General features: G+C 38.3%; 2 protein-coding genes across 14 annotated transcripts in view; one reads left to right on the top strand and one right to left on the bottom strand.

The window, feature by feature from the left end:
* Window positions 1-1,702, top strand: part of LOC108191691 (uncharacterized) — an 8,629-nt gene extending 6,927 nt beyond the window's left edge. For 4 of the 10 annotated variants that reach the window (XM_087275760.1, XM_087275759.1, XM_087275758.1 and 1 more), the window contains exon 3: window positions 690-1,702. In XM_087275760.1, the coding sequence (XP_087131886.1) occupies window positions 690-1,475 (786 nt within the window). In that variant the 3' untranslated portion in view covers window positions 1,476-1,702. The other 6 variants (XM_087275762.1, XM_087275763.1, XM_087275766.1 and 3 more) reach the window with 6 other exon arrangements.
* Window positions 1,703-5,483: 3,781 nt separating this feature from the next.
* Window positions 5,484-17,508, bottom strand: tmem101 (transmembrane protein 101). Of its 4 annotated transcripts, none has more exons than XR_015503566.1 (5): window positions 17,354-17,505; window positions 15,518-15,698; window positions 13,584-13,730; window positions 7,990-8,879; window positions 5,484-7,647 (listed from the first exon to the last, which is right to left on the bottom strand). XR_015503566.1 is itself a non-coding variant. In NM_001327885.1 (5 exon segments), coding segments are annotated over 4 exon segments (768 nt in total). In that variant the 5' UTR covers window positions 17,485-17,508; the 3' UTR covers window positions 5,490-7,523; window positions 7,870-8,570.
* Window positions 17,509-24,992: the final 7,484 nt, after the last annotated feature.

The following is a 24,992-nucleotide window of genomic DNA, read 5'->3' as shown; positions in this document are numbered from 1 at the left end:
TGGGGTAGTTATTAATAAAACACAATTTAATGGGCAATTTAATAAATAATATCAATAATACTCTGTATAACTAGTGTTTCTACATTAGTGTGAGGGCTTGGGTTGGGGTAGACATTGATAAAACACAATTTAATGGGCAATTTAATAAATAATATCAATAGTACTCTGTATAAGTAGTGTTTCTACATTAGTGTGAGGTTTGGTTTGTGGTAGACATTAATAAAACACAATTTAATAGGTAATTTAATAAATAATATCAATAATACTCTGTATAACTAGTGTTTCTACATTAGTATGAGGGCTTGGGTTGGGGTAGACATTAATAAAACACAATTTAATGGGCAATTTAATAAATAATATCAATAATACTCTGTATAATTAGTGTTTCTACATTAGTATGAGGGCTTGGGTTGGGGTAGACATTAATAAAACACAATTTAATGGGCAGTTTAATAAATAATATCAATAATACTCTGTATAAGTAGTGTTTCTACATTAGTGTGAGGTTTGGATTGTGGTAGACATTAATAAAACACAATTTAATAGGTAATTTAATAAATAATATCAATAATTCTCATTTACACCCGGGCCACAGCTGTATCCCTTCTAGCACCACCCAGCATTACACCATCAAATGTGAACAGGAAATGCATTCTCATTAAAGTCAATGTCCTTCATCTCTCCTCCAGGCTCTTTCCTCTCTGACCTTCCTAGAAAAGTTGGATCTGTCTTGCAACAATCTCCGTGTCCTTCCACCGGAGTTCTCTCATGGTCTGACCTCCATTAAAGACCTCAAGATGTCTCACAACTCTCTGGAGCGTCTCGAGAAACACTCCCTGAAGGAGCTCGAAAGTCTGGAGCGCTTGGATCTCAGTCACAACCACATCCAGATCATTGAAGTGGGTGCGTTTCGTGGACTCACCATGCTACGCCATCTGAATCTAGCCTGGAATCAGCTGTCGGTTCTCCAAGGAGGACTCCTGACCATGCAGCAGGGTCTAAGCGTTCTTATACTAGCCCACAATAACATCTCCAGGATCGACGCAGAAGCTCTGGCTCCACTTCAGACTCTTACCATCCTGAATTTAGAAGCAAATCAATTAAGGAGCTTGAAGTTCAAGACTTTCCTAAACCTTCAGACGCCTAGCACGCATCTGCAGATGTCGGAAAACCCCTGGATTTGTGATTGTGAGCTGCATCGGGTGTTCAGTAAGATACTACGCGTCAAGCACCTCCATGTTGACGATTATATGAATATTACATGCCATTCGCCGCTGTTGTTGGCTGGAGCGTCTTTGGGTTTGATGCACAGTCAGCTGTGTGTCGCGGAAACAGCCACGGTGTTGGTGATCACCGGGACTGTGATGGTCACTGTGGTGGCGGCGCTGGTTATGGCGGAACGCAAGCGGAAGAAGCAGAAGATGAACGTGGAAAGGCAAGGAAGTGATCCCATGCCTTGGGAGGCCCGTAAATGAAGAACGCAGGAGACAAAGTGTGTTGTTCTTACAAAGTGACTGCTTACTGTGCATCTGGAAAGTATTCATAGCGCTTCACTTTTTCCACATTTGTTTATGTTACAGACTTATTGCAAAATGAATTAAATGAATTTATTTCCTCAATATTTTACACACAATACAAAATACGAGTTTTTGAAATTGTTGCTAATTTATTAAAAATAAAAAAACCTGAAAAATCACAAGTACATCAGTATTCACAGCCTTTGCTCAATACTTTGTTGATGCATCTTTGGCAGTGATTACAGCCTCAAGTTTTCTTAAATATGATGCCACAAGCTTAATACACCTGTCTTTGGGAAGTTCCTCTTTGCAGTACCTCTCAAGCTCTATCAGGTTGGATGGGAAGTGACGGTGTACAGCTATTTTCAGATCTCTCCAGAGATGTTCAATAAGATTTAGGTCTGGGCTCTGTCTGAGCCACTCAACGACATTCACAGAGTTGTTGTGAAGACACTCTATTGATATTTTGGCTGTGTGCTTTGGGTTATTGTCCTGCTAGAAGATAAACCATCGAGTCTGAGGTCAAGAGCACTCTGAAGCAGGTCTTCATTCAGGATGTCTCTGTACATTGCTGCATTCATCTTTCCCTCTACCCTGACTAGTCTTCCAGTTCCTGCTGCTGAAACACATCCCCACAGCATGATGCCAACACCACCATGCTTCACTGTAGGGATGCTGTTAGCCTGGTGATGAGCGCTGGCTGGTTTTCTCCAAACGTAACGCCTGGCGTTCACTCCAAAGAGTTCAATTTTAATCTCATCAGACCAGAGAATTTAGTTTCTTATGGTCTGAGAGTCCTTCAGATGCCTTTTGGCAAACTCCAGGCGGGGAGAGGCTTCAGTCTGGCCACTCTACCATACAGGCCTGATTGGTGGATTGCTGCACAGATGGTTGTCCTTCTGTAAGGTTCTCCTCTCTCCACAGAAGAAGGCGGGAGCTCAAACAGAGTGACCATAGGGTTATCGATCACCTCCCTGACTAAGACCCTTCTCCTCCGATCACTCAGCTTAGATGGCCGGCCAGCTCTAGGAGGAGTCTTGGTGGTTCCAAACATCTTCCACTTACGGATGATGGAGGCCGCTGTGCTCATTGGAACTTTCAGAGCAGCAGAACTTTTTCTGTAACCTTCCCCGGCCTTGTGCCTCAAGACAATCCTGTCTCGGAGATCTACAGACAATTCCTTTGTCTTCATGCTTGGTTTGTGCTGTGACATGCACTGTCAACCCTGAGACCTTATATAGACAGGTGTATGCCTTTTTAAATCATGTCCAATCAACGGAATTTACCACAGGTGAACTCCCTGGTTGTATATAATAAAAACCAGAGATATTTACTATACTACTAAGTGCAAGAAAGACTATAAGAATAAATTGGATGAAGCCACAACCTCCAACAATAGCACAGTGGATAGAAAAACTTAATCAATATATAGAATGAAATATATGAATGCCTAACTTCAATTGAAATTGGATATTTTTAAACAAAGATGGCCACCTGTTACTATGGATCTGAACATGGCAACAGGACACAGTATTGCCAGCAGTGTCCTTTGAAAGTCGGAACTGATGTACAGTTGAAGTCAGAATTATTAGCCCCCCTGTTTATTTTCCTCCTCAATTTCTGTTTAACGGAGAGCAGATTTTTTTTCAGCACATTTCTAATCATAATAGTTTAAATAACTCATCTCTAATAACTGATTTATTTTATTTTTGTCATGATGACAGTAAATCATATTTGACTACATATTTTTAAGACACTTCTATACAGCTTAAAGTGACATTTAAAGGCTTAACTAGGTTAAGTAGGCAGGTTAGGGTAATAAGGCAAGTTATTGTAATGATGGTTTGTTCTGTATCAGAAAAAAATAGCTTAAAGGGGCTAATAATTTAACCCTTAAAATGGTGTTTTAAAAAAATGTAAAACTTTTTTTTATTCTACCCGAAATTAAACAAACAAGACTTTCTCTAGAAAAAAAAATATATTATCAGACACACTGTGAAAATGTCCTTGCCCTGTTACACATCATTTGGGAAATATTTAAAAGACAAAAACTTCAAAAGGGGGCTAATAATTCTGACTTCAACTGTGTGTGTCTTTTTGCAATTTGTTTTTATTTACTGGTTGTTATTACTATTTTTTTTTATATAACTGCTGCTGTCACTGACTGTTTAGTTCTGTAAAATGTTTTAATGTAATAATATAGTTAAAACATTAATTGGACTTTCTCAATGTTTGATAACTTATTTATTTTTGAACCCTTCTAGCTTTTTAAAGTTTAAAATCTGTAAATTATGCAAAAATTATTATTTAGCTGGTCAGCTAGGCTTGTTTTAGAGACATGTTGGCTGCTCTATTTTAAGAAGCTCTCATTAATTATACCAAAATTGTCCTGGAGGAAATCGAACATGAGATTGCATTTCACAGTTCAAGAGTGTTTGTTAGTGAACTGAAGCTGAATGACGCATTATAGGCCAGGTTTGTTTACACTTTGAAACTCAATATCTGGAGTACACGGCCTGACCTTTCGGCATCAGCTGTAATTTTATTCAGTGTTACTTTGTGTACCGGAATGTTAGAAATAATGTACTATTTAGTCCTCAGAGCTATATATAAAGCAAGTTTCACTTTGATATTTTTAATCATTTGAGACCGGTTACTCACTGAAGCTAAGCAAGGCTGTAGGTGACCTCATGGGAAAACTAGGTTGCTGTTGGAAGTGGTGTTTGTGAGGCCAGCAGGGGGCGCTCAACATGCAGTCTGTGTGAGTGCTAATGCCCCAGTAAAAGTGAAGGGGACACTATACTGTCAGTGGGCGCCGTCTTTCGGATGGCATGTTAAACCGAGGTCCTGACTCTCTGTGTAGGGCTGTGCAATTAATCGAAAACCCGATTTCGATTTTGGCTTTTAACGATTATGAAAAACCATTAATCGAGATAAACGATTATTCCGACACGTACCGCCCCCTTTCCAGTTGTACACGTGTGAAAACTCTTTGCATCTGCAAAGCTCAGTTCCATGTGAAAATGACTAAAAGCATGCGCTGTAATGTAACTTTTGCAGCACGGGATGCGCATCATTCATATTTTTAAAATCGCAAAAGAACACGTGCGGTTGTGTGTGCGCGCGCTGTGCTTAGCCTCGGACAGGTAGCATGTGTGTGTTTCTGCTTAATTAAAGGCTTAATTAGGGTAAATAGACAAGTCATTGAATAACAGTAGTTTCTTCTGCACACAATCAAACATATATACTGCTTGAAGGGGCTAATAATATCGAGCTATTAAAATAGGTTTCAAAATAATCAAACCTGCTTTTATTCTAGCTGAAATAAAACAAAAGTCTTTCTCCAGAAGAAAAAAATATTTTAGGAAATACTGTGAAAAAACCCTGTTAAACATCATTTGGGAAACATTTATAAATAAAAATAAATTCACAGGAGCGCTAATAATTTTGACTTCAACTGATAATCGTTTTAAATAATCGTGATTACAATTATGACCAAAATAATCGTGATTATGATTTTTCCCATAATCGAGCAGCCCTATCTCTGTGGTCATTAAAAATCCCATGGCACTTCTTGTACAGAGAGTAGGGGTGTAGCAAGACAAATTCTCTCTATTGACCCTTACTCGTCAAGGCCTCCCAATCATACCCATCCACTGAATTGGCTCTATCACTGTCTCTCCACTCCACCAATAGCTGGTGTGCGGTGAGCGCACTGGCCCCGTTGTCCGGTGGCTGCCGTTGCATCATCCAAGTGGTGGTGTGGAGAGATGATTGTGAAGCGCTTTGGGTATGTTCATACACGATAAAATACACATTACATTAGTTAATACTCAGTATCAATTTAAATATATCTATTAAATCTATCTATTCTAAATATTTAATGGATGAAAATATAAACTGTGGCATCATATTTGTCAACCATTTTACATGACAGATACTGTATCATGTATATATAAATAGGAGTTTTTGTAGATTGCATACAAAACGATTTTATTTGACATTGTGACGCTTTTACAGAAGTTGTATCAGGATTGCAAAATTATTACAAGCAGCAAAAAAATGCAGTGTCATGAGAAATGTCTGTAACATAGCTGAAAAACATGAAATAATGTTTACAAACTCCCTTTTAATAGGGATAGTTCACCCAAAAATTACAATTCTGTCATCATTTACTTGTTTCAACCCTTTATGGGTTTCTTTCATCTGTTGAACACACGAGAAGATATTTTGAAGAAAGCTGCAACCATTGACTTCCATAGTATTTGTTTTCCTACTACAGAAGTCAATGGTTACAGGATTTCAGCATTCTTCAAATTATCTTCTTTTGTGTTCAACAGAAAAAAATAAACTCAAATTGAATGGAAACGAATAAATAATGAGCATATTTCCATTTGTACGTGAACTACCTTTTTAAATCAGCATTCAACTTTAATTTAACTATTAACGCTGCTCATCGTCGTCCCCATTATAGGGATAGTTCACAAAAAATTACAATTCTGTCATCATGTACTTGTTTCAAACCTGTTTCATTTATCTTTTGAACACAAAAGAGGATATTTTGAAGAAAGCTGCAACCACTGACTTCCATAGCATGTGTTTTCCTACTATACAAGTCAATGGTTACAGGATTTCAGCATTCTTCAAATTATCTTCTTTTGTGTTCAACAGAAAAAATAAACTCAAAATGAATGGAAATTACTTGAGGGTGAATAAATAAGCAAATTTCCATTTTTCCGTGAACTATACCTTTAAGCATTCAACTTCAATTTTACTGGTAAGACTCATCGTCGTCCCCTTAATAGGGATAGTTCACCCAAAAATTACAATTCTGTCATCATTTACTTGTTTCAAACTTGTGTTTCTTTTATCTGTTGAACACAAAAGAAGATATTTTGAAGAAAGCTGCAACCATTGACTTCCATAGCATGTGTTTTCCTACAAGTCAATGGTTACAGGATTTCAGCATTCTTCAAATTATCTTCTTTTGTGTTCAACAGAAAAAAATTAACTCAAAATGAATGAAAGCGACATGTGGGTGAATAAATAATGAGCAAATTTCCATTTGTGTGTGAACTACCCCTTTAAATCAGCTTTCAACTTTAATTTAACTATTAAGACTCATCGTTGTCCCCTTAATAGGGATAGTTCACCCAAAAAAAAAAAAAAATCTGTCATCATTTACTTATTTCAAACCTGTTTCATTTATCTGTTGAACACAAAAGAGGATATCTTGAAGAAAGCTGCAACCACTGACTTCCATAGCATGTGTTTTCCTACTACAGAAGTCAATGGTTACAGGATTTCAGCATTCTTCAAATTATCTTCTTTTGTGTTCAACAAAAATAAAATAAACTCAAATTGAATGGAAACGACTTGAGGGTGAATAAATAATGAGCAAATTTCCATTTGTGTGTGAACTACCCCTTTAAATCAGCATTCAACTTCAACTATTAAGACTCACCGTCGTCTCCTTAATAGGGATAGTTCATCCAAAAATAACAATTCTGTCATCATTTACTTGTTTCAAACCCGTGTTTCTTTCATCTGTTGAACAGAAAATAAGATGTTTTGAAGAAAGCTGAAAACCTGTAACTAATGACTTCCATAGCATTTGTTTTTTTCTACTATAGAAGTCAATGGTTACAGGATTTCAGCATTCTTCAAATCATCTTCTTTTGTGTTCAACAGAAAACAAAATAAACTCAAAATGAATGGAAACAACTTGAGGGTGAATAAATAAGCAAATTTCCATTTTCCGTGAACTATACCTTTAAGCATTCAACTTTAATTTAACTAGTAAGACTCATCGTCGTCCCCTTAATAGGGATAGTTCACCCAAAAATTACAATTCTGTCATCATTTACATGTTTCAAACTTGTGTTTCTTTCATCTGCTGAACAAAAAAAGATATTTTGAAGAAAGCTGCAACCACTGACTCCCATGGCAAGTGATTTCCTACTACAGAAGTCAATGGTTACAGGATTTCAGCATTCTTCAAATTATCTTCTTTTGTGTTCAACAGAAAAAATAAACTCAAAATGAATGGAAATTACTTGAGGGTGAATAAATAATGTGCAAATTTCCATTTGTGTGTGAACTACCCCTTTAAATCAGCATTCAACTTCAACTATTAAGACTCACCGTCGTCTCCTTAATAGGGATAGTTTATCCAAAAATAACAATTCTGTCATCATTTACTTGTTTCAAACCCGTGTTTCTTTCATCTGTTGAACAGAAAATAAGATGTTTTGAAGAAAGCTGAAAACCTGTAACTAATGACTTCCATAGCATTTGTTTTTTTCTACTATAGAAGTCAATGGTTACAGGATTTCAGCATTCTTCAAATCATCTTCTTTTGTGTTCAACAGAAAAAAATAAAATCAAAATGAATGGAAACGACTTGAGGGTGAATAAATAATGTGCAAATTTCCATTTGTGTGTGAACTACCCCTTTAAATCATCGTTCAACTTTATTTTAACTATTAACACTCATTGTTGTTCCCTTAATAGGGATAGTTCATGCAAAAATTACAATTCTGTCATCATGTACTTGTTTCAAACCAGTGTTTCTTTTATCTGTTAAATGCGAAAAGATATTTTAAAAAAAGTTGCAACCATTGACTTCCATAGCATTTGCTTTTTCCTACTACGGAAGTCAATGGTTACAGGATTTCAGCATTCTTCAAAATATCTTCTTTTGTGTTCAACAGAAAAAAATAAACTCAAATTGAATGGAAACGACTTGTGGGTGAATAAATAATGAGCAACTTTCCATTTGTGTGTGAACTACCCCTTTAAATCAGCATTCAACTTTAACTATTAAGACTTGTAGTCGTTCTTTTAAATAACGCATAATAAAAAAAGCAAACAAAATGTAATGTAAACAGCCTTCAGAAGACTTTACGCTCGCGATCTGATACTCCAAAAAGCGAGCTGAGAATTGCATCCTCGGCACCTTTGAATGTTCAGAGCTTTAACGTCATCAAAATGATCCCCTGAGACACGCACGAGCTCACCGTTTGTCCTTGTACGGAGATCTTTCACGCATGTTTAGCTGTCGGTGGCCAGAATGAGCACGGCTCCGAAGATGCCCACGTTCTGCCCGATGAGCTTCATCTGGTTCCAGAACTCCACGCGGCAGCTGCGGTGCCAGTACCCGATGTTACCGTCGATGAAGAGGATGACCAGCGGTAAGAGGACAGCCAGGATCTGTGAAGCCACGCGCACGTAACATCCAGACAGATATGCGAGCGCCATCACACCGAACACCAGCACCAGCAGCTGAATAGTCAGCTCTCCTCCGGGAATGTGGTCCAGATAGGCCAGCCGGTCCTCCTTACTGTGCTGCAGCGAGTACACCTGGAGGAGGAATAATAGAGGTAATGGCAACACAACACCGCCTACTGTATTATATAGTAATGCATATACTTCTAACACTGTGTCCTGACAACATGTGACGATTACAGCGACAAGCAATATGGCTGTCTGCACCAAAAGCGTCACGACATGACAGACACATTTAGGCCCCGTTTACACTAGTGCGTTTTAGTTTGAAAACGCATAAGTTTTGCTACGGTTACGCCATCCGTCCACACTACGCCGGAGTTCTCGAGCGCCGAAAACGGAGCTTTTTGAAAACGCTGGAGAGGCCGTTTTCATTCTAAAACGCTGCTGCTCCGTCTCAGTGTGGATGGGGAAAGACGGAGACATCTAAAAAACGCAGGCGGGGCTGCAAACGTTCGCCTATCTGATTGGGGCTTTTCCTCAATATTAAGTAGCCCACACACAGTTCAGTCTCGCATCCTCTTCTTGTAAGACTTTGCAAGTTTGATTAAGGCTGCAGTCTCTTCTTCTCAGTTTGATATGGAAAACATACCGAGGACACGCGTCAATCTTCAAAGGGAACAGTGTAGTTTATAACTTCATTCACATCACCCTGGCTACGTTGTTTCACTTTCTCAACAATAAAATGTAAACATGATTTAAGGAACTGCCTATTTTCTTTTTAATATTAGCAACTTAACAGACAGCAGACATGTTGAGGCGTCGTGCTGCATTTATGAGCGTCGTCTTCACTGTGTGGATATTTATAACAAAACGGAGCCGATAACAACTGCCTCCTTTCAATTTCAGTGAAAATACGAAACGCACCCTCTCTTTTGCTGAATATCAGTTTTAATAATCGATAATTATAAAAGTATAACATACAATAAGTTTATACATTGTAGGAAATAAAGGCAAGCGATCAGTCAATGTACCTGGATTAATCATTAACTTATCTTAGCGCTTAACCAAAACATGTTACCCGTGAACAAGTAACTTAATAGATTCCAATGACCAAAGTCAGGGAATTGGCCTATGTCGTTAGATAAAGACAACAAGTGAGATTAGATCCAGCGGGAGATGCTTGATGAGCAGTCCGACAAGCAGAGAAATGCTGGAGCGCTTGCCCGAGAGTGTGTGTGTGGTCACGTGATGTGCGTTTCAGCGTTTTGGTGTGGACGGAGAGCTGTTCAGAAACGCTGGGTAAAACGCGAGTGTGGACGCGGATCGTTTTCATTCTACAACGCCGTTTTAAAACTAAAACGCACTAGTGTAAACGGGGCCTTAATTACCAGCTACTGCACTCCCAAGGAAATGGTGAAGGCTTTTAATTTAATTGATTCATATTAAACCTCTTCAACATTATTAATAGGCTACTGAGTGACTAATGTTGGTGGTTTGCACCGAGTCAACATCTTGTGCTGCTTTCAGTAATAAATGTAATGTAAAATAGTATTTAGGCGCATCTCTGAATCAGTCATCTGCACGTCAGTAACTGTCGGGTTTAGCTCAGCTACCAAATCTGACCTTCGAAGACTACGTTAAATAGCTGCTAAGTGAATCATTGGTACAACCCTCCCTACTCTCCAAGAACTGAACTTATCCAGAGCGAGCAGAAGGGCAGCCAAAATCACTCTGGACCCCTCACACCCAGCACACTGCCTCTTTGAACTGTTACCTTCTGGTTGACTCTACAGAGCACTGCGGACCAGAACAGCCCGACACAGAAACAGTTTCTTCCCTCAGGCAATCCATCTCATGAACATTTGATGATAGTACTTGTGGAGCCAACATCACTACTTGCTATACACTTTTTATACAAATATATACTTATTTAACAACACACTTTACATGCCAACGTGCACATAACAGCTGCACATATAACACTGTATATATGAGCAATATCACACTTGTAGCAGTGCGATATGGTTGTATATCAGCACTGGTGGGAGTCGTGCGTTGACACGAGGCCACAGGACGAGTGCCTTAGTGCCCCCACCAGTGCCGATATACAGCCATATCGCACTGCTACAAGTGTGATATTGCGTTTATACAACAGTTTGACGGCATAATTGTGTATTTTAAAAACAAAATCAGACATGGAGAGTCTCTAAAACACTTTTGTATGAGGAACTACTTTCTTCCGCGTTGGATTTAAATCCTAAGCTGACAGTTAAACAGCCGAGCAAGCATCTTTTAAACTTCAGATCTGTAGTGTCTGCTTTGTTGCTGGCTGTTTGTGGGCGGAGTGATACACAAGGGGTAAAGAGGCTGTACGGGTGCTGATATTACTTAAATATATCACGGCTATCAGCCAATCAGATTCGAGAACCAGACAGGACTGTTGTATAAAGTAATATAGCTCCAAATACACTTGCTAATCTGTATATTTGCAATCACTACTTGCTTCTATTTTTAAAATATGTTTATTATCTGTTTTTTGTCCTGTCTTTGTAAAGCCTGGTTTATACTTCTGCGTCAAGTGACCGGCATGACCCAAGTGGCTCAAACTCGCTCATTTTGAGGCAGGAACCGGCGGATGTGCAACAACTTTAACTATGAGGTAAACACAGAACAAAATTTTCCATCCGGAGCTCCTTCACGGGACTCCACACTTGTAAACAATCGCTCGCGCCATTCGCGCGGCTCTCGGTCCCGCCCAGACTCGTCAGCGCTACCAAGCCAACCAATCACAGAGCTTGCGCTACGCGTCGTTGCGACATGTAGTTACAATTTTTGAGAGGTGCACGTCAGCGACGCCGACGGCCATGGCGAATGGCTATGCGTCAGCGCCGTAGCATACGCCGGCGTTTGACGGAGAACTATAAATCAGCCTTAATTCTGTAGAAGCTTCTATGAAAACAAATTCCTCATATGTGTGAACATACCTGGCGATAAAGCTCTTTCTGATTCTGATTCTTTGGTAGCATTTAACACTGAATAAAGCACATCAGTACCTGAGGTTATTATTGACAAAATAGTTTATGCTGTTGTTCTGCAGTGATGTCGTGGAAATAAAAAAACATTTCTGAAATAGAAATTTTACGGCGAAAAAAAATAGCTAATATTATTAAATTATATTAGATTCAACTTCATAGTTACACTACAGATGGATGTACTATGAACATTATATACAGGTTGTATTAGCTATGAAAAGATGTACGATAAAGGAGTATATGTACAATGTATTACATGTTTTTTAGAAATTAATTCCTAGAAGTAAGGCCGGATTTAAAACACATTGGGCCCTGGGGCTATAACAAATCCAAGGGACCCCCTTTTATTTTTTTACCTTACAAAACTATATAGTTATCTTTATTATAAGTTGTTATTATTAACAATAATTTGCTAATTAATATTATTATCTAATTTTACACCATTTGATTTATACTTATTATTTTTTTCTCTATTTTCTTAAAATCGACCTGCAAGTATACAAAACTAAGTAATGACATAATATGAACATGTTAATACCATGTGGAAACAATAATATGTCTTAGATCAGAGGTTCTCAAAGTGGGGGTCGGGACCCCCCGAGGGGTCGCGGGACAATGAAGGGGGGTCGCCTGGTGATTTTCAAAAATCAATTAATTTTTATTAAACCTTAAGACTTACTGTATTTTATAAATAACCTACTGAAGAGAAAAAAATACTTTAAACTGTATAGTTACTGTATAGTTACTATAGTAGCTTATAGTTACTAGTTCTATTGGATTGCGACTTCTCGGGTAATTACATTATACTAAAGACACAGCAATACTGTCAGATGCAGCAGATTTCGCAACACCAGGTTAAACTTTCTTGCCCATTTACAGCACTGACATACATAAAAAAAAAAAACAAAGAATAGACTTGGGTCTATTGGTGTGTGTGCGCGTCATTGCATACAAGGTTTCTGTATTTATAACCACCACCTCAGAGAATATTGGGGGTCACGAGTCACTGGCATTGTCATTTTGGGGGTCGCGGGCTGAAAAGTTTGGGAACCCCTGTCTTAGGGTGCTTTCACACCGGTGAATCGATTCAGTTGTTCCGAAACAGAGATTAAAATTGTTACATTGTTGCTCTTTGCTGTTGGAGCGGTTCGCTTTCACACTGCAAAGTTTCTAATCGGACCAAAAGAGCTAAAACAAGTCACGTGCGAGTAAACTCTCCTCACATTGGTCAGAGTGTCAGGGTTTATTTTGCAGCGTCCCGCTCAGCTGTCAGGAGAGGTGGTGGTTTGGTGGTGATTGACAGGGTGCGCGCGCGATGTGTCTAAGGAGAGATGCGGTGGGGAGGGGTGAGAAGGGTGCGCGACGATGCCTATTTGATGACCGGGAGGGAGACGCGAGATTACCGGGAGATCATCACTCGTTTGCGGGCATCCGGAGACTCACGAAACTTCCCGCCCTACTTATAATTCTCTCTTCATATTGCCGTATGCCTATTACATATCCATAAAACACTGTGATATAACGGTGCTCTGATCGGATCGCTTTCTCACTGCAATCAAACCGCTCCAGGGTTCGTTTCAATCGAGCCGAGACCACCTCATTCAAGCGATCTCGGAGCGATTACTTTGGCGCGGAACAGAGCGCGATTGCCCTGTTCACATATGCCAAACGAACCGCGCTAACTGGGCAAACGAGACGCGTTCTGAAACAAAAGTGTAGCTGTGAAAGCACCCTTAGATGACCATTTGTGAGCAGATCACTGAAAGCAGACTGGTATTAAATGGTGATAAAATGGCAAACTCACCATACATATCAAGTAAATGCCCAGGAAGACCTGTCCGGTGGACTGCAGTGAGCGTGTGCGGGGTTTCTGTCTGTAAACCTCTCCTGCTCCGCTGGACAGAATCAGAAAGCCTCCGATGATGGCCATTGCTCGGGAGTACATCCGTACCTGTGGTGGTCAGGAACAAACAGATAATCAACCATGATTTACAGGTATGGCTGGGTTTAGGCTAGGGAATAGGTATGGATTTGTATTTTCCAACAAAAACGATGTTCCTTGATCAACAAAGATGTTAATCCAGAATCGCATCGTACTATTATGATGTGCGTTTACTATAAAATATGATTTATTCTACATATCTAATTCTAGCTAAATGCTAAACCCAACTACTACCTTAATTACTATTCAAGAGTTCACCCTTAGCTGATGATTGATTATAAAGCTTGTTTGGCATGCTGTCCAGGGAGAGAGCCCTAAACTTGTGATATCCTCGAGCCCGGGGCTCCCCCTATTGCAGGGCGAGAGGGAAGTCAGAGTTCAGGTAAGTCTCGAGTACTCCCCTGCTTGATAATGTTGGAAGTAGATTGATGCTGTGAAGTGTCTATGCTGTCAATTTAGATTTGTCAGTTTACTTCTGTTACATGTTTTTGGTCTGTGGGAGGAAACCGGAGAGCCCGGTGAAAACCCACGCAAACACGAGGAGAACATGCAAACTCCGCACAGAAACGCCGACCTGGCCAGGTAGAGTCCGAGCCGGTTGCATTCTTGCTGTGCGACCGTGGTGCTAACCACTAGGCCTCCGGGCTGCCCTGACAAGGAAATGGGAGGAGTAGGGGTGGAAGGGGGGATTCTTCAAGACGAAGATGGTTGAGGTAAGATACTCTGGTTATTTATAGTGCTTAAGGAGTCGTCTGATTGGTGAATCAGCATTAGCTAATGTGGACCAGGTGCTAGCAATCATAAGCACGTGCTCCTCTCGAAATTAGTTTATAAATAAATTAGTTTATAAATAAACTTCACTTAATAAACAGCTCATAAATTCAATAGCTGCGTCCGAAATCGCCTACTACTCAGTAGGTACTGCATTTGAATTTAAACATACTACTCGGCAGTTAGAAAAGTATGTTCGATGCAGTATGAACGTGAAAAGTATGAATGGAATTCGGACGTACTACATCCGCCATTTTGTCATGGTCATGTGACCTACCTGCGTAAATTGCGTCGCTTTACTCCCATTCATGAATTCGCTCGCGGGGCATCATGGGATAGTGCAGCGTGCATGGGATGCACACTCCAGAATCTCGCTGGGAGTAGTAAGTCATCCGGGTACTTCTCGCATACTGATTTTCGAATTCTATGGCTGTGTCCGAAACCGCATACTTCCATACTATACAGTACGCGAGCCGAGTAGTATGTCCGAATTCATAGAATTCGAAAATCAGTATGCGAGAAGTACCTGGATGACTTACTACCTCCGGCGAGATTCTGGAGTGTGCATCCCACACACGCTGCGCTATCCCATGATGCCCCGCGAGGGAATTCATGAATGGGAGTGAAGCAACGCAACTGAGGTAGGTCACATGACCATGACAAAATGGTGGATGTAGTACATCCGAATTCTATTCACACTTTTCACATTCACACTGTATAAAATGTACTTTTTTAACGGCCAAGTAGTACGTTTAAAATTCAAATGCAGTACATACTGAGTAGGAGGCGGTTTCGGACGCAGCCTATGAACTCGGACATACTACTCGGCTCGCATACTGAATTTTGCGTACTATATAATATGGAAGTATGCGGTTTCGGACGCAGCCAATGGCTATTTTTTTTTCCCCAACATTCCTCAGTATATCTTCTTTTGTGTTCAGCAAAATAAGTGAAAGTTGAGTAAATGATTATGGAATTGTCATCTTTGGATATGTTCTGTCTTTTTAAATCAGACTCTGTTTTACCTTCAGCCAGTCTCCATAATGGACTTGCCCTCCCACATAGGACACATAGGTGCTGAGGGCCAGATGAATGGCAGCTGCCAGCGCGAACCATCTTCTCTTCACCCCGAACGACATGAAACTGGCACACAGCACTGCAGCTCCCAGATCTATGTACAGGTAGGGCACCTGGATGTCTGGCTTCCTTAAACGACAATGAAACAGAGAGAATTTATTTAAGTGCAGGTAAGTTTTTTCCGACTTTAAAGTCTGCATGAACTGGAAGCTGCGACTGTTTTTATTTTGTATAGCGATGCAGTTTCTAGAGAAACGGAATATTAAATGAGAAAACAGTGGGCGTGGCTTGTTTTTTTCTGCTGTGAGCTGATTGGATGTACTGAAGAAGGCATTTAATTTGGGAAAGATGGAGAAAATGGTTTGGGGAGAGTTATTACAGCCTGACAGACTCCTCCTGCTCACCATTTCTGATCGTGTCAAAACTGACAGCACGAGGGGGGTGTGGTTAAGCGTATTAGCCACACCCACTACCTCAGACCTAATCTGACAATTTGAATTAAAAGAAACAGCAAGTGCATTTTCAGATTTTAATCAAGTATTAGAAGGGCCAACTATTGTTTGTTTTTCTTAATGACTTGTATAGATCAATTGTTCATCACAAAACTAGCAATGTGAGCTGACAAAATCAATATAGCTAGTTTTGATATTAAGTGTACTTCAAATATCATTGTATGCTAGTCTATGAATTGAATTTAAAGTGATAGTTCACCCAAACAATCATTTACTCACCCTCGACTTGTTCCAAACCAGGTTTCTTCGTTCTGTTAAATACAAAGCAAGATATACTGAAGAAAGCTGGAAACATTGACTTCCATAGTATTTGTTTTTCCTACTATGGAAGTCAATGGTTACAGGTTTTTAGTTTTCTTTTTCTTCAAAATATCTTTTTTAGTGCTCAACAAAATAAAGAAACTCATAGATTGATAGAACAACAATAGATTGAGGTACAGTTAAAGTTGCTTTTATATTCACACATTTGTTCATTTTTGAACAGTCACATGACAGCTATATTGTTTACCACACTATATTAGATTGAGGTAAAGTTGGTTTTATATTCGGATATTCATACATTCTCCTTAATAATATAATTTCAAAGAAGTATTCTTTGTTAATTGTAAATAGGGAAATCATATTAGCAGCCAATGACTATCAAAGTACAACATTGTTCACAGTCAAATAAATAGTGCTAATCTTGTTTTGAAGTCATACTTAAATGCCATTTCAGACTGCATATTTAAAGTAGCGTGGTAAACATTACAGAGTTAAATGAATGAATGTGCGAATATAAAACCAACTTTACCTCAATCTATATTCGGTTCAAAATTACCTATAATTATGACTTCAAAACAAGATTAGCACTATTTAAATGACTGTAAACAATGTTGTACTTTGATAGTCATTGGTTGCTAATATGATTCCACTAAAAATTCGCAAATAATCGTTTTCTTAAATTATATTAAGAATGTGTAAGTCAGAATGTGCGAATATGAAACCTGGTTTCAACGTTACCTCAATAGTAAATAGTGAGGTACGTTTTCATTTGAGGGTGGACTGCCCCTTTAAATGCTATCGTAGGGCAGTGTTTGATGATTATTTGAATGAAACTTAAAAAGCAAGCGTGAAATATGTTACTAAACGCGATGATACATGAACACACACGCATAAATATTGATAACACACAAGTACTTTCATTATTTATAGCATTCACTAGTTAAATAAATGCACATAACATGCGTTTATACTGCGAGCTGTTTATTTGGTTTCTATCAAACACTGACGAACCGTTTGACGTCGGCGCGCTCCGCGAACAGCATCAACATGGCGAAGCAGTTCCAGAAGCCGAACCGGGTCAGAATAAAAGCTCCGAACTGAGAGAAAAATCTCAGTGCTTTTTTGCGGGTTGCAGCAGCCATAGCTCAGGATGGCGGAAGTGTATTATTATTTGCTTCCCAGGGATCGTGAACGACTCGTTCTTATGAGTCGAGTCTTTTGAATGAATCACTACATCGGCTCAGTGAATGGGTAAAGCTGTGCGATACAGCTGCGTATACATCAATATAGCATAATTTTTGACACTATGCAACAACAATTAATATTTTTTTAATTACTGCGAAGGTTGAGTTTAGAGTTAGACGGTAATAAAATACAATTGAAGGGGTAATTGAATAAATAATGTGAGTATGCTTGGTATAATTACTGTGTTTACATTACTGCGATGGTTGGTTTTAAGGTAGGGGTAGATGTTAATAAAATACAATCGATAATTGAATATATATATATATTAAAAACAATTCTCGTTAACCTCCGGCCGCAGCTGCATCCCTTCTAGCAACCGCGAAAGAGAGAACACCACGTGCCAAATAAATGTCTTATATAGATGTTTTTTTGTTGTTGTACATTTATTATAATTTATTTAATGACTTGATAGATAAACCGCTTTTGTTTACGATATAACTGGATAAATAAAATGTCAAAAAAAGATTATATCAGTTATGTTTAATGAATGCAATAAGAATTATGAAAAATATTAAACATTTGGGGGGGTTACAATAACGTCACCAAGACATAAAATATGCCACACTTTCTCTTTTTAAATAAAAAATCTAAATGAGCTACAGTTAAGGCGTCATGATGTAAAAGATTCGCGGAGTCGTTCATACATTTGAACCTGAACCGGCTCTTTAAAAGAACTGACTCGCAGAAATGACTCTGAGTGTGCGCAGTGTTTCAGGAAGTGTGTTGGCAAATGTTTGCAGTTCTGACTTTTTTGTCTGACTTTACTGTAACTCTCTCACATAGACAGCGACACACAGGAGTTTTCCTGTAGAGGGCGCCCCATGGCTCCATCTAGAGAACCGCTTTCCCCCTCGAGCTGTACCAAAGACAACAGCCTTAAAGGCACTTTGGCTGTACTGAGACTCAATTTCTTCAGGATATTTACCAGTATTTATTTATTTATATGGAAAAGTTTTTTATAAAAATGTGTTGTAGTGTAAAATAATCTATATAGTTATACAAATATAGTATTGAGTCATTTGTTTACATTTTATGCTGTTTTGTTACCATGGCAACAATGAATTACCACAACGGATTAATTCAACTATTGTATGGTTCAAAAACACTATAGCTAGTATTTACCACAAATGAGTATTTCTTTCATGTGGGGAGTGATTAAAGTATTGTTAAACAATTGTTTACGAGGTAATATTCAACAAAATATTGATTATCCACAAGTGCGCAACCTCACATCAACAAACAGCTATCACTCCGCGTCAATAAATCTTGTCATGTGTGATAGCACTGTTATTGAGACTTACTTTCTCTAATGACACTTGGCTTCTGGATGTTTCCGGAGAGCCCCAAACACTAAAGCTTCAGTAATTGAGCTAAACCTGATCAGCAAGGAGGATTATGGGTCATGGATATCACGAGCTGTCACTCTCCCACATCCGGGACAGCTGACTTTCATTTAAACACACTTGCACTCGCTTCACAGGGGTTACGAATGTGAACAGTCAGAATACTAGAATGTTTTATTCATAGACAATATTGGGGTAAAGCATTACAAGTATTGCGGTAATATTACTTTTCTAAGTAACAAGTAATGCATTTCTTTCCCAGCAGGCACACTCATAAGACATTAATATTATTTTAAATTTAGGTCATGACGTCAGGTGACCAAAATTCAATGTCTAGCCTGCGTCTAAGGACAAAGTTATTTTGACGACCAATAATGGCATCAAATGACGTTGATATTTAGTTGATTTTAGGTTGTGTTGGAAAGTGACCAAAATCCAACGTCATATTGACGTCAAATACTGACATATAACATCAAGCGTGGATATTTGGTTGATTTTAGGTTGTGTTGAAAAGTGACCAAAATCTAACGTCAAGCCAACATCTTAAACCAGCGTCATGATGACATCAAATACTGTATTGCAACCAAAATTCAACATCTGATAGACGCCATAGTAGCAACGTCCACACGTCAAGTTGTAACATTGTTAGATGTTATAATTTGGTTGATTTTAGGTTGTGCTGAAAAAGTGACCAAAATCCAACGTCATATTGATGTCAAATACTGACATTTATTCGTCAGGTATGGCAACCAAAATCCAACATCTGATAGATGTCATAGTTCAACATCCACACAACGTCAAGCTGTAACATCATTAGACATTGATATTTGGTTGATTTTAGGTTGTGTTGGAAACTGACCAAGTCCAACGTCATATTGACGTCAAATACTGACATTTATTCGTCAGGTATGGCAACCAAAATCCAACGTCATATTGACGTCAAATACTGACATTTATTCGTCAGGTATGGCAACCTAAATCCAACGTCATATTGACGTCAAATACTGACATTTATTCGTCAGATATGGCAACCAAAATCAAACGTCATATTGACGTCAAATACTGACATTTAGTCGTCAGGTATGGCAACCAAAATCCAACGTAATATTGACATCAACTACTGACATTTATTCGTCAGGTATGGCAACCAAAATCCAACGTCTGATAGATGTCAAATGCTGACATTTATTCGTCAGGTATGGCAACCTAAATCCAACGTCATATTGACGTCAAATACTGACATTTATTCGTCAGGTATGGCAACCAAAATCCAACGTCATATTGACGTCAAATACTGACATTCGTCAGGTATGGCAACCAAAATCCAACGTCATATTGATGTCAAATACTGACATTTATTCGTCAGGTATGGCAACCAAAATCCAACGTCATATTGACGTCAAATACTGACATTTATTCATCAGGTATGGCAACCAAAATCCAACGTCATATTGATGTCAAATACTGACATTTATTCGTCAGGTATGGCAACCAAAATCCAGCGTCATATTGACGTCAAATGCTGACATTTATTCATCAGGTATGGCAACCTAAATCCAACGTCATATTGACGTCAAATACTGACATTTATTCGTCAGATATGGCAACCAAAATCAAACGTCATATTGACGTCAAATACTGACATTTAGTCGTCAGGTATGGCAACCAAAATCCAACGTAATATTGACATCAACTACTGACATTTATTCGTCAGGTATGGCAACCAAAATCCAACGTCTGATAGATGTCAAATGCTGACATTTATTCGTCAGGTATGGCAACCTAAATCCAACGTCATATTGACGTCAAATACTGACATTTATTCGTCAGGTATGGCAACCAAAATCCAACGTCATATTGACGTCAAATACTGACATTCGTCAGGTATGGCAACCAAAATCCAACGTCTGATAGATGTCAAATGCTGACATTTATTCGTCAGGTATGGCAACCTAAATCCAACGTCATATTGACGTCAAATACTGACATTTATTCGTCAGGTATGGCAACCAAAATCCAACGTCATATTGACGTCAAATACTGACATTCGTCAGGTATGGCAACCAAAATCCAACGTCATATTGATGTCAAATACTGACATTTATTCGTCAGGTATGGCAACCAAAATCCAACGTCATATTGACGTCAAATACTGACATTTATTCATCAGGTATGGCAACCAAAATCCAACGTCATATTGATGTCAAATACTGACATTTATTCGTCAGGTATGGCAACCAAAATCCAGCGTCATATTGACGTCAAATGCTGACATTTATTCATCAGGTATGGCAACCTAAATCCAACGTCATATTGACGTCAAATACTGACATTTATTCGTCAGATATGGCAACCAAAATCAAACGTCATATTGACGTCAAATACTGACATTTAGTCGTCAGGTATGGCAACCAAAATCCAACGTAATATTGACATCAACTACTGACATTTATTCGTCAGGTATGGCAACCAAAATCCAACGTCTGATAGATGTCAAATGCTGACATTTATTCGTCAGGTATGGCAACCTAAATCCAACGTCATATTGACGTCAAATACTGACATTTATTCGTCAGGTATGGCAACCAAAATCCAACGTCATATTGACGTCAAATACTGACATTCGTCAGGTATGGCAACCAAAATCCAACGTCATATTGACGTCAAATACTGACATTCGTCAGGTATGGCAACCAAAATCCAACGTCATATTGATGTCAAATACTGACATTTATTCGTCAGGTATGGCAACCAAAATCCAACGTCATATTGACGTCAAATACTGACATTTATTCATCAGGTATGGCAACCAAAATCCAACGTCATATTGACTTCAAATACTGACATTTATTCGTCAGGTATGGCAACCAAAATCCAACGTCATATTGACGTCAAATGCTGACATTTATTCATCAGGTATGGCAACCTAAATCCAACGTCATATTGACGGCAAATACTGACATTTATTCGTCAGGTATGGCAACCAAAATCCAATGTCATATTGACGTTAAATACTGACATTTATTCGTCAGGTATGGCAACCAAAATCCAACTTCATATTGACGTCAAATACTGACATTTATTCGTCAGGTATGGCAACCAAAATCCAACATCATATTGACGTCAAATACTTACATTTATTCGTCAGGTATGGCAACCAAAATCCAACGTCATATTGACGTCAAATACTGACATTTATTCGTCAGGTATGGCAACCAAAATCCAACGTCTGATAGATGTCAAATGCTGACATTTATTCGTCAGGTATGGCAACCTAAATCCAACGTCATATTGACGTCAAATACTGACATTTATTCGTCAGGTATGGCAACCAAAATCAAACGTCATATTGACGGCAAATACTGACATTTATTCGTCAGGTATGGCAACCAAAATCCAACGTCATATTGACTTCAAATACTGACATTTATTCGTCAGGTATGGCAACCAAAATCCAACGTCATATTGATGTCAAATACTGACATTTAGTCGTCAGATATGACAACCAAAATCCAACATCTGATAGACGTCATAGTGAAAACATCCACTCAACATCAAGCTGTAACATTATTAGACGTTGATATTTGGTTGATTTTAGGCTGTGTTGGAAAGTGACCAAAATCCAACATCATATTGACCTCAGATACTGACATTTATTCGTCAGGTATGGCAATCAAAATCCCACGTCTGATAGACGTCATAGTGGTAACATCCACACAACGTCAAGCTGTAAAATCACTAGATGTTGATACTTGATTGATTTTAGGTTGGACGTTGGGTATTGACATCAGCCTGATGTTAGGTTAACAACATCAACCCACTGTGCATTTTCAAACAATGTCCCCACGACGTTGGGGTACAACTTCAATCATGTTGACCCTCCTGTGCCTGCTGGGTCACTTTTTAATTTAAGTAATTATCTTTTAAAAAAATAAATTGCAGAATTAAAATTATGATAGTGACCTTGAATCACAAACAGACATATACAGTGCGTGTTTAATTGCAGAGCTTCTCTATTAAAAAAGAAAACAAAAACCCTGCAAGTTCTAAAAGAGATACCAGGTAAGAAAAAGTAACGCAAAAGTAACGAAACGCATTAATTACTATAAAAAGTATCCAAGTAATGCAACTAGTTGCACTTTTGGGGGGAGTAACTCAATATGGTAATGCAGTACTTTCTGAAGTAACTTTCCCCAACACTGTTCACAGAACTCTAATGTAATCTACACACATTTTGGTTCAGAGTGTACATTAAATGGCTGAATGACATTTACAGTATCTTTGGTGTCTGTTAATGTGTCCATAAAAATGTAAATATGTCAGATTGCTTTATCGCAGTACACTGTAAAACACGATATCACAAATTTACAAATATTTTTATTCTACTTTAACTAATATTGGTGGGTTAATCAGGTTTCACCTACATTATTTTTCATCAGCTTGACTGCTGTAAGTTGAGATGACTACAATTACCTTTAATTCAACTAAAATTGTAGGCAGCAAGAATCTTTTACATTGTGGTAAAGTCAGTGTTGAGGAATCAGGGCTTCAAGGTCTCTGTTGCTAATCCTGGACAAGCGGAGATCCAGAGAAACCGGCTTACAAATGGAGCTTACAGACAATTCAACCGCAATATGGAGATGAATGAATGAGTGGAAATATACAGCAACCATTAATGCAGTTTGGAGCAAATCTGCCATGCTTTGAGCTGACATGTGTTCGCCGTTTTTATATTTTTTAAAACAATTTTTTTATTCCAGCCAAATTTGTAAGGAATTAGATTTCTCTTGAAGAAAATACTGTGAAAACTTGCTCTGTTAAGCATGAGAAATATTTAAAAAAGGATTAGGAGAGCCAGCAATTTTGTTTTCACCTGTATATAAATGAATAAGTGATCAGTTTGGCAGTAAGTTGCTTTCGATCATCAGATAATAGTCTTGTTTTCCCAACGTGGGATGTAAAGTATTAGCTATTAAGCAGATGGAGAGAGTAAAGCAGTTTATTGGGTCATGATGCCGGTGGATGAAGAGTCGCATCAGATGGTACTTTGGCTTATTTACAATTTATGTTCTAATTGATGTGTTTATATTAAAATGTAAAAGAAATGTATACAATTTGTTCAACTAAAATCAATGTTTTTCCTCCCAATTCAGCCTATTTAGGGCACAGTGTGTAATTTTCGCCACTAGAGGGAGTGTATTCACAATAAACAAAGGTGTATTTTGTATATGGCATGAATGAGTGTGGAATCATGGGAGTTGTGGTCTTCATTATATCCCATAGGACTCATGTTGATGGATGAGATAAAGTACACAGCACTGTTATTCCAAAGATGTGGAAGCGAAAGAGAGAAATGCTGAAGCAATTAATGAAGAGAGAAGAGCACGACATCAGTGAATAGACAATCACCCTCAATAGACAATCAAATTATCAGCCCTCCTGATTTATTCGCCACCCTATTTATTTTTTCCCCCATTTCTGTTGAAGGGAGAGCAGATTTCTTCAACACATTTCTAATCATAATAGTTTTAATAACTCATCTCTAATAACTGATTTATTTTATCTTTGCCATGATGACAGTACATAATATTTGACACTTCTATACAGCTTAAAGTGACATTTAAAGGCTTAACTAGGTTAATTAGGTTAACTAGGCAGGTTAGGGTAATTAGACAAGTTATTGTATAACGATAGTTTGTTCTGTAGACTAATGGAAAAATATATAGCTTAAAGGGGCTAATAATATTGACCTTAATTTTTTTTGTTATTATTAAAAACTGCTTTTATTCTAGCCGAAATAAAACACATAAGACTTTCTCCAGAAGAAAAAATATTATCAGACATACTGTGAAAATTTCCTTGCTCTGTTAAACATCATTTGTGAATAATTTAAAAAAGAAATACAAATTAAAATGGGGGGCTAATAATTCTGACTTCAGCTGTATATTGCGGACTGTTTGTTGAGTCTGCCAGTAGTTTTTGTGGTGTAAAAATGTCAAAGAGCCAAAATGAACCTGAAAGACACCAGTTGTACCCTAAATGCGTACAACCTCCATAAAAAT

The sequence above is a fragment of the Danio rerio genome, chromosome 12 (genome assembly GCF_052040795.2).
Source record: "Danio rerio strain M-AB ecotype USA chromosome 12, GRCz13ab, whole genome shotgun sequence".
NCBI classification, from domain to species: Eukaryota; Metazoa; Chordata; class Actinopteri; order Cypriniformes; family Danionidae; genus Danio; species Danio rerio.
The sequence above is the reverse complement of the archived record's forward strand: the minus strand, read 5'-3'. Positions and strand labels throughout refer to the sequence as shown.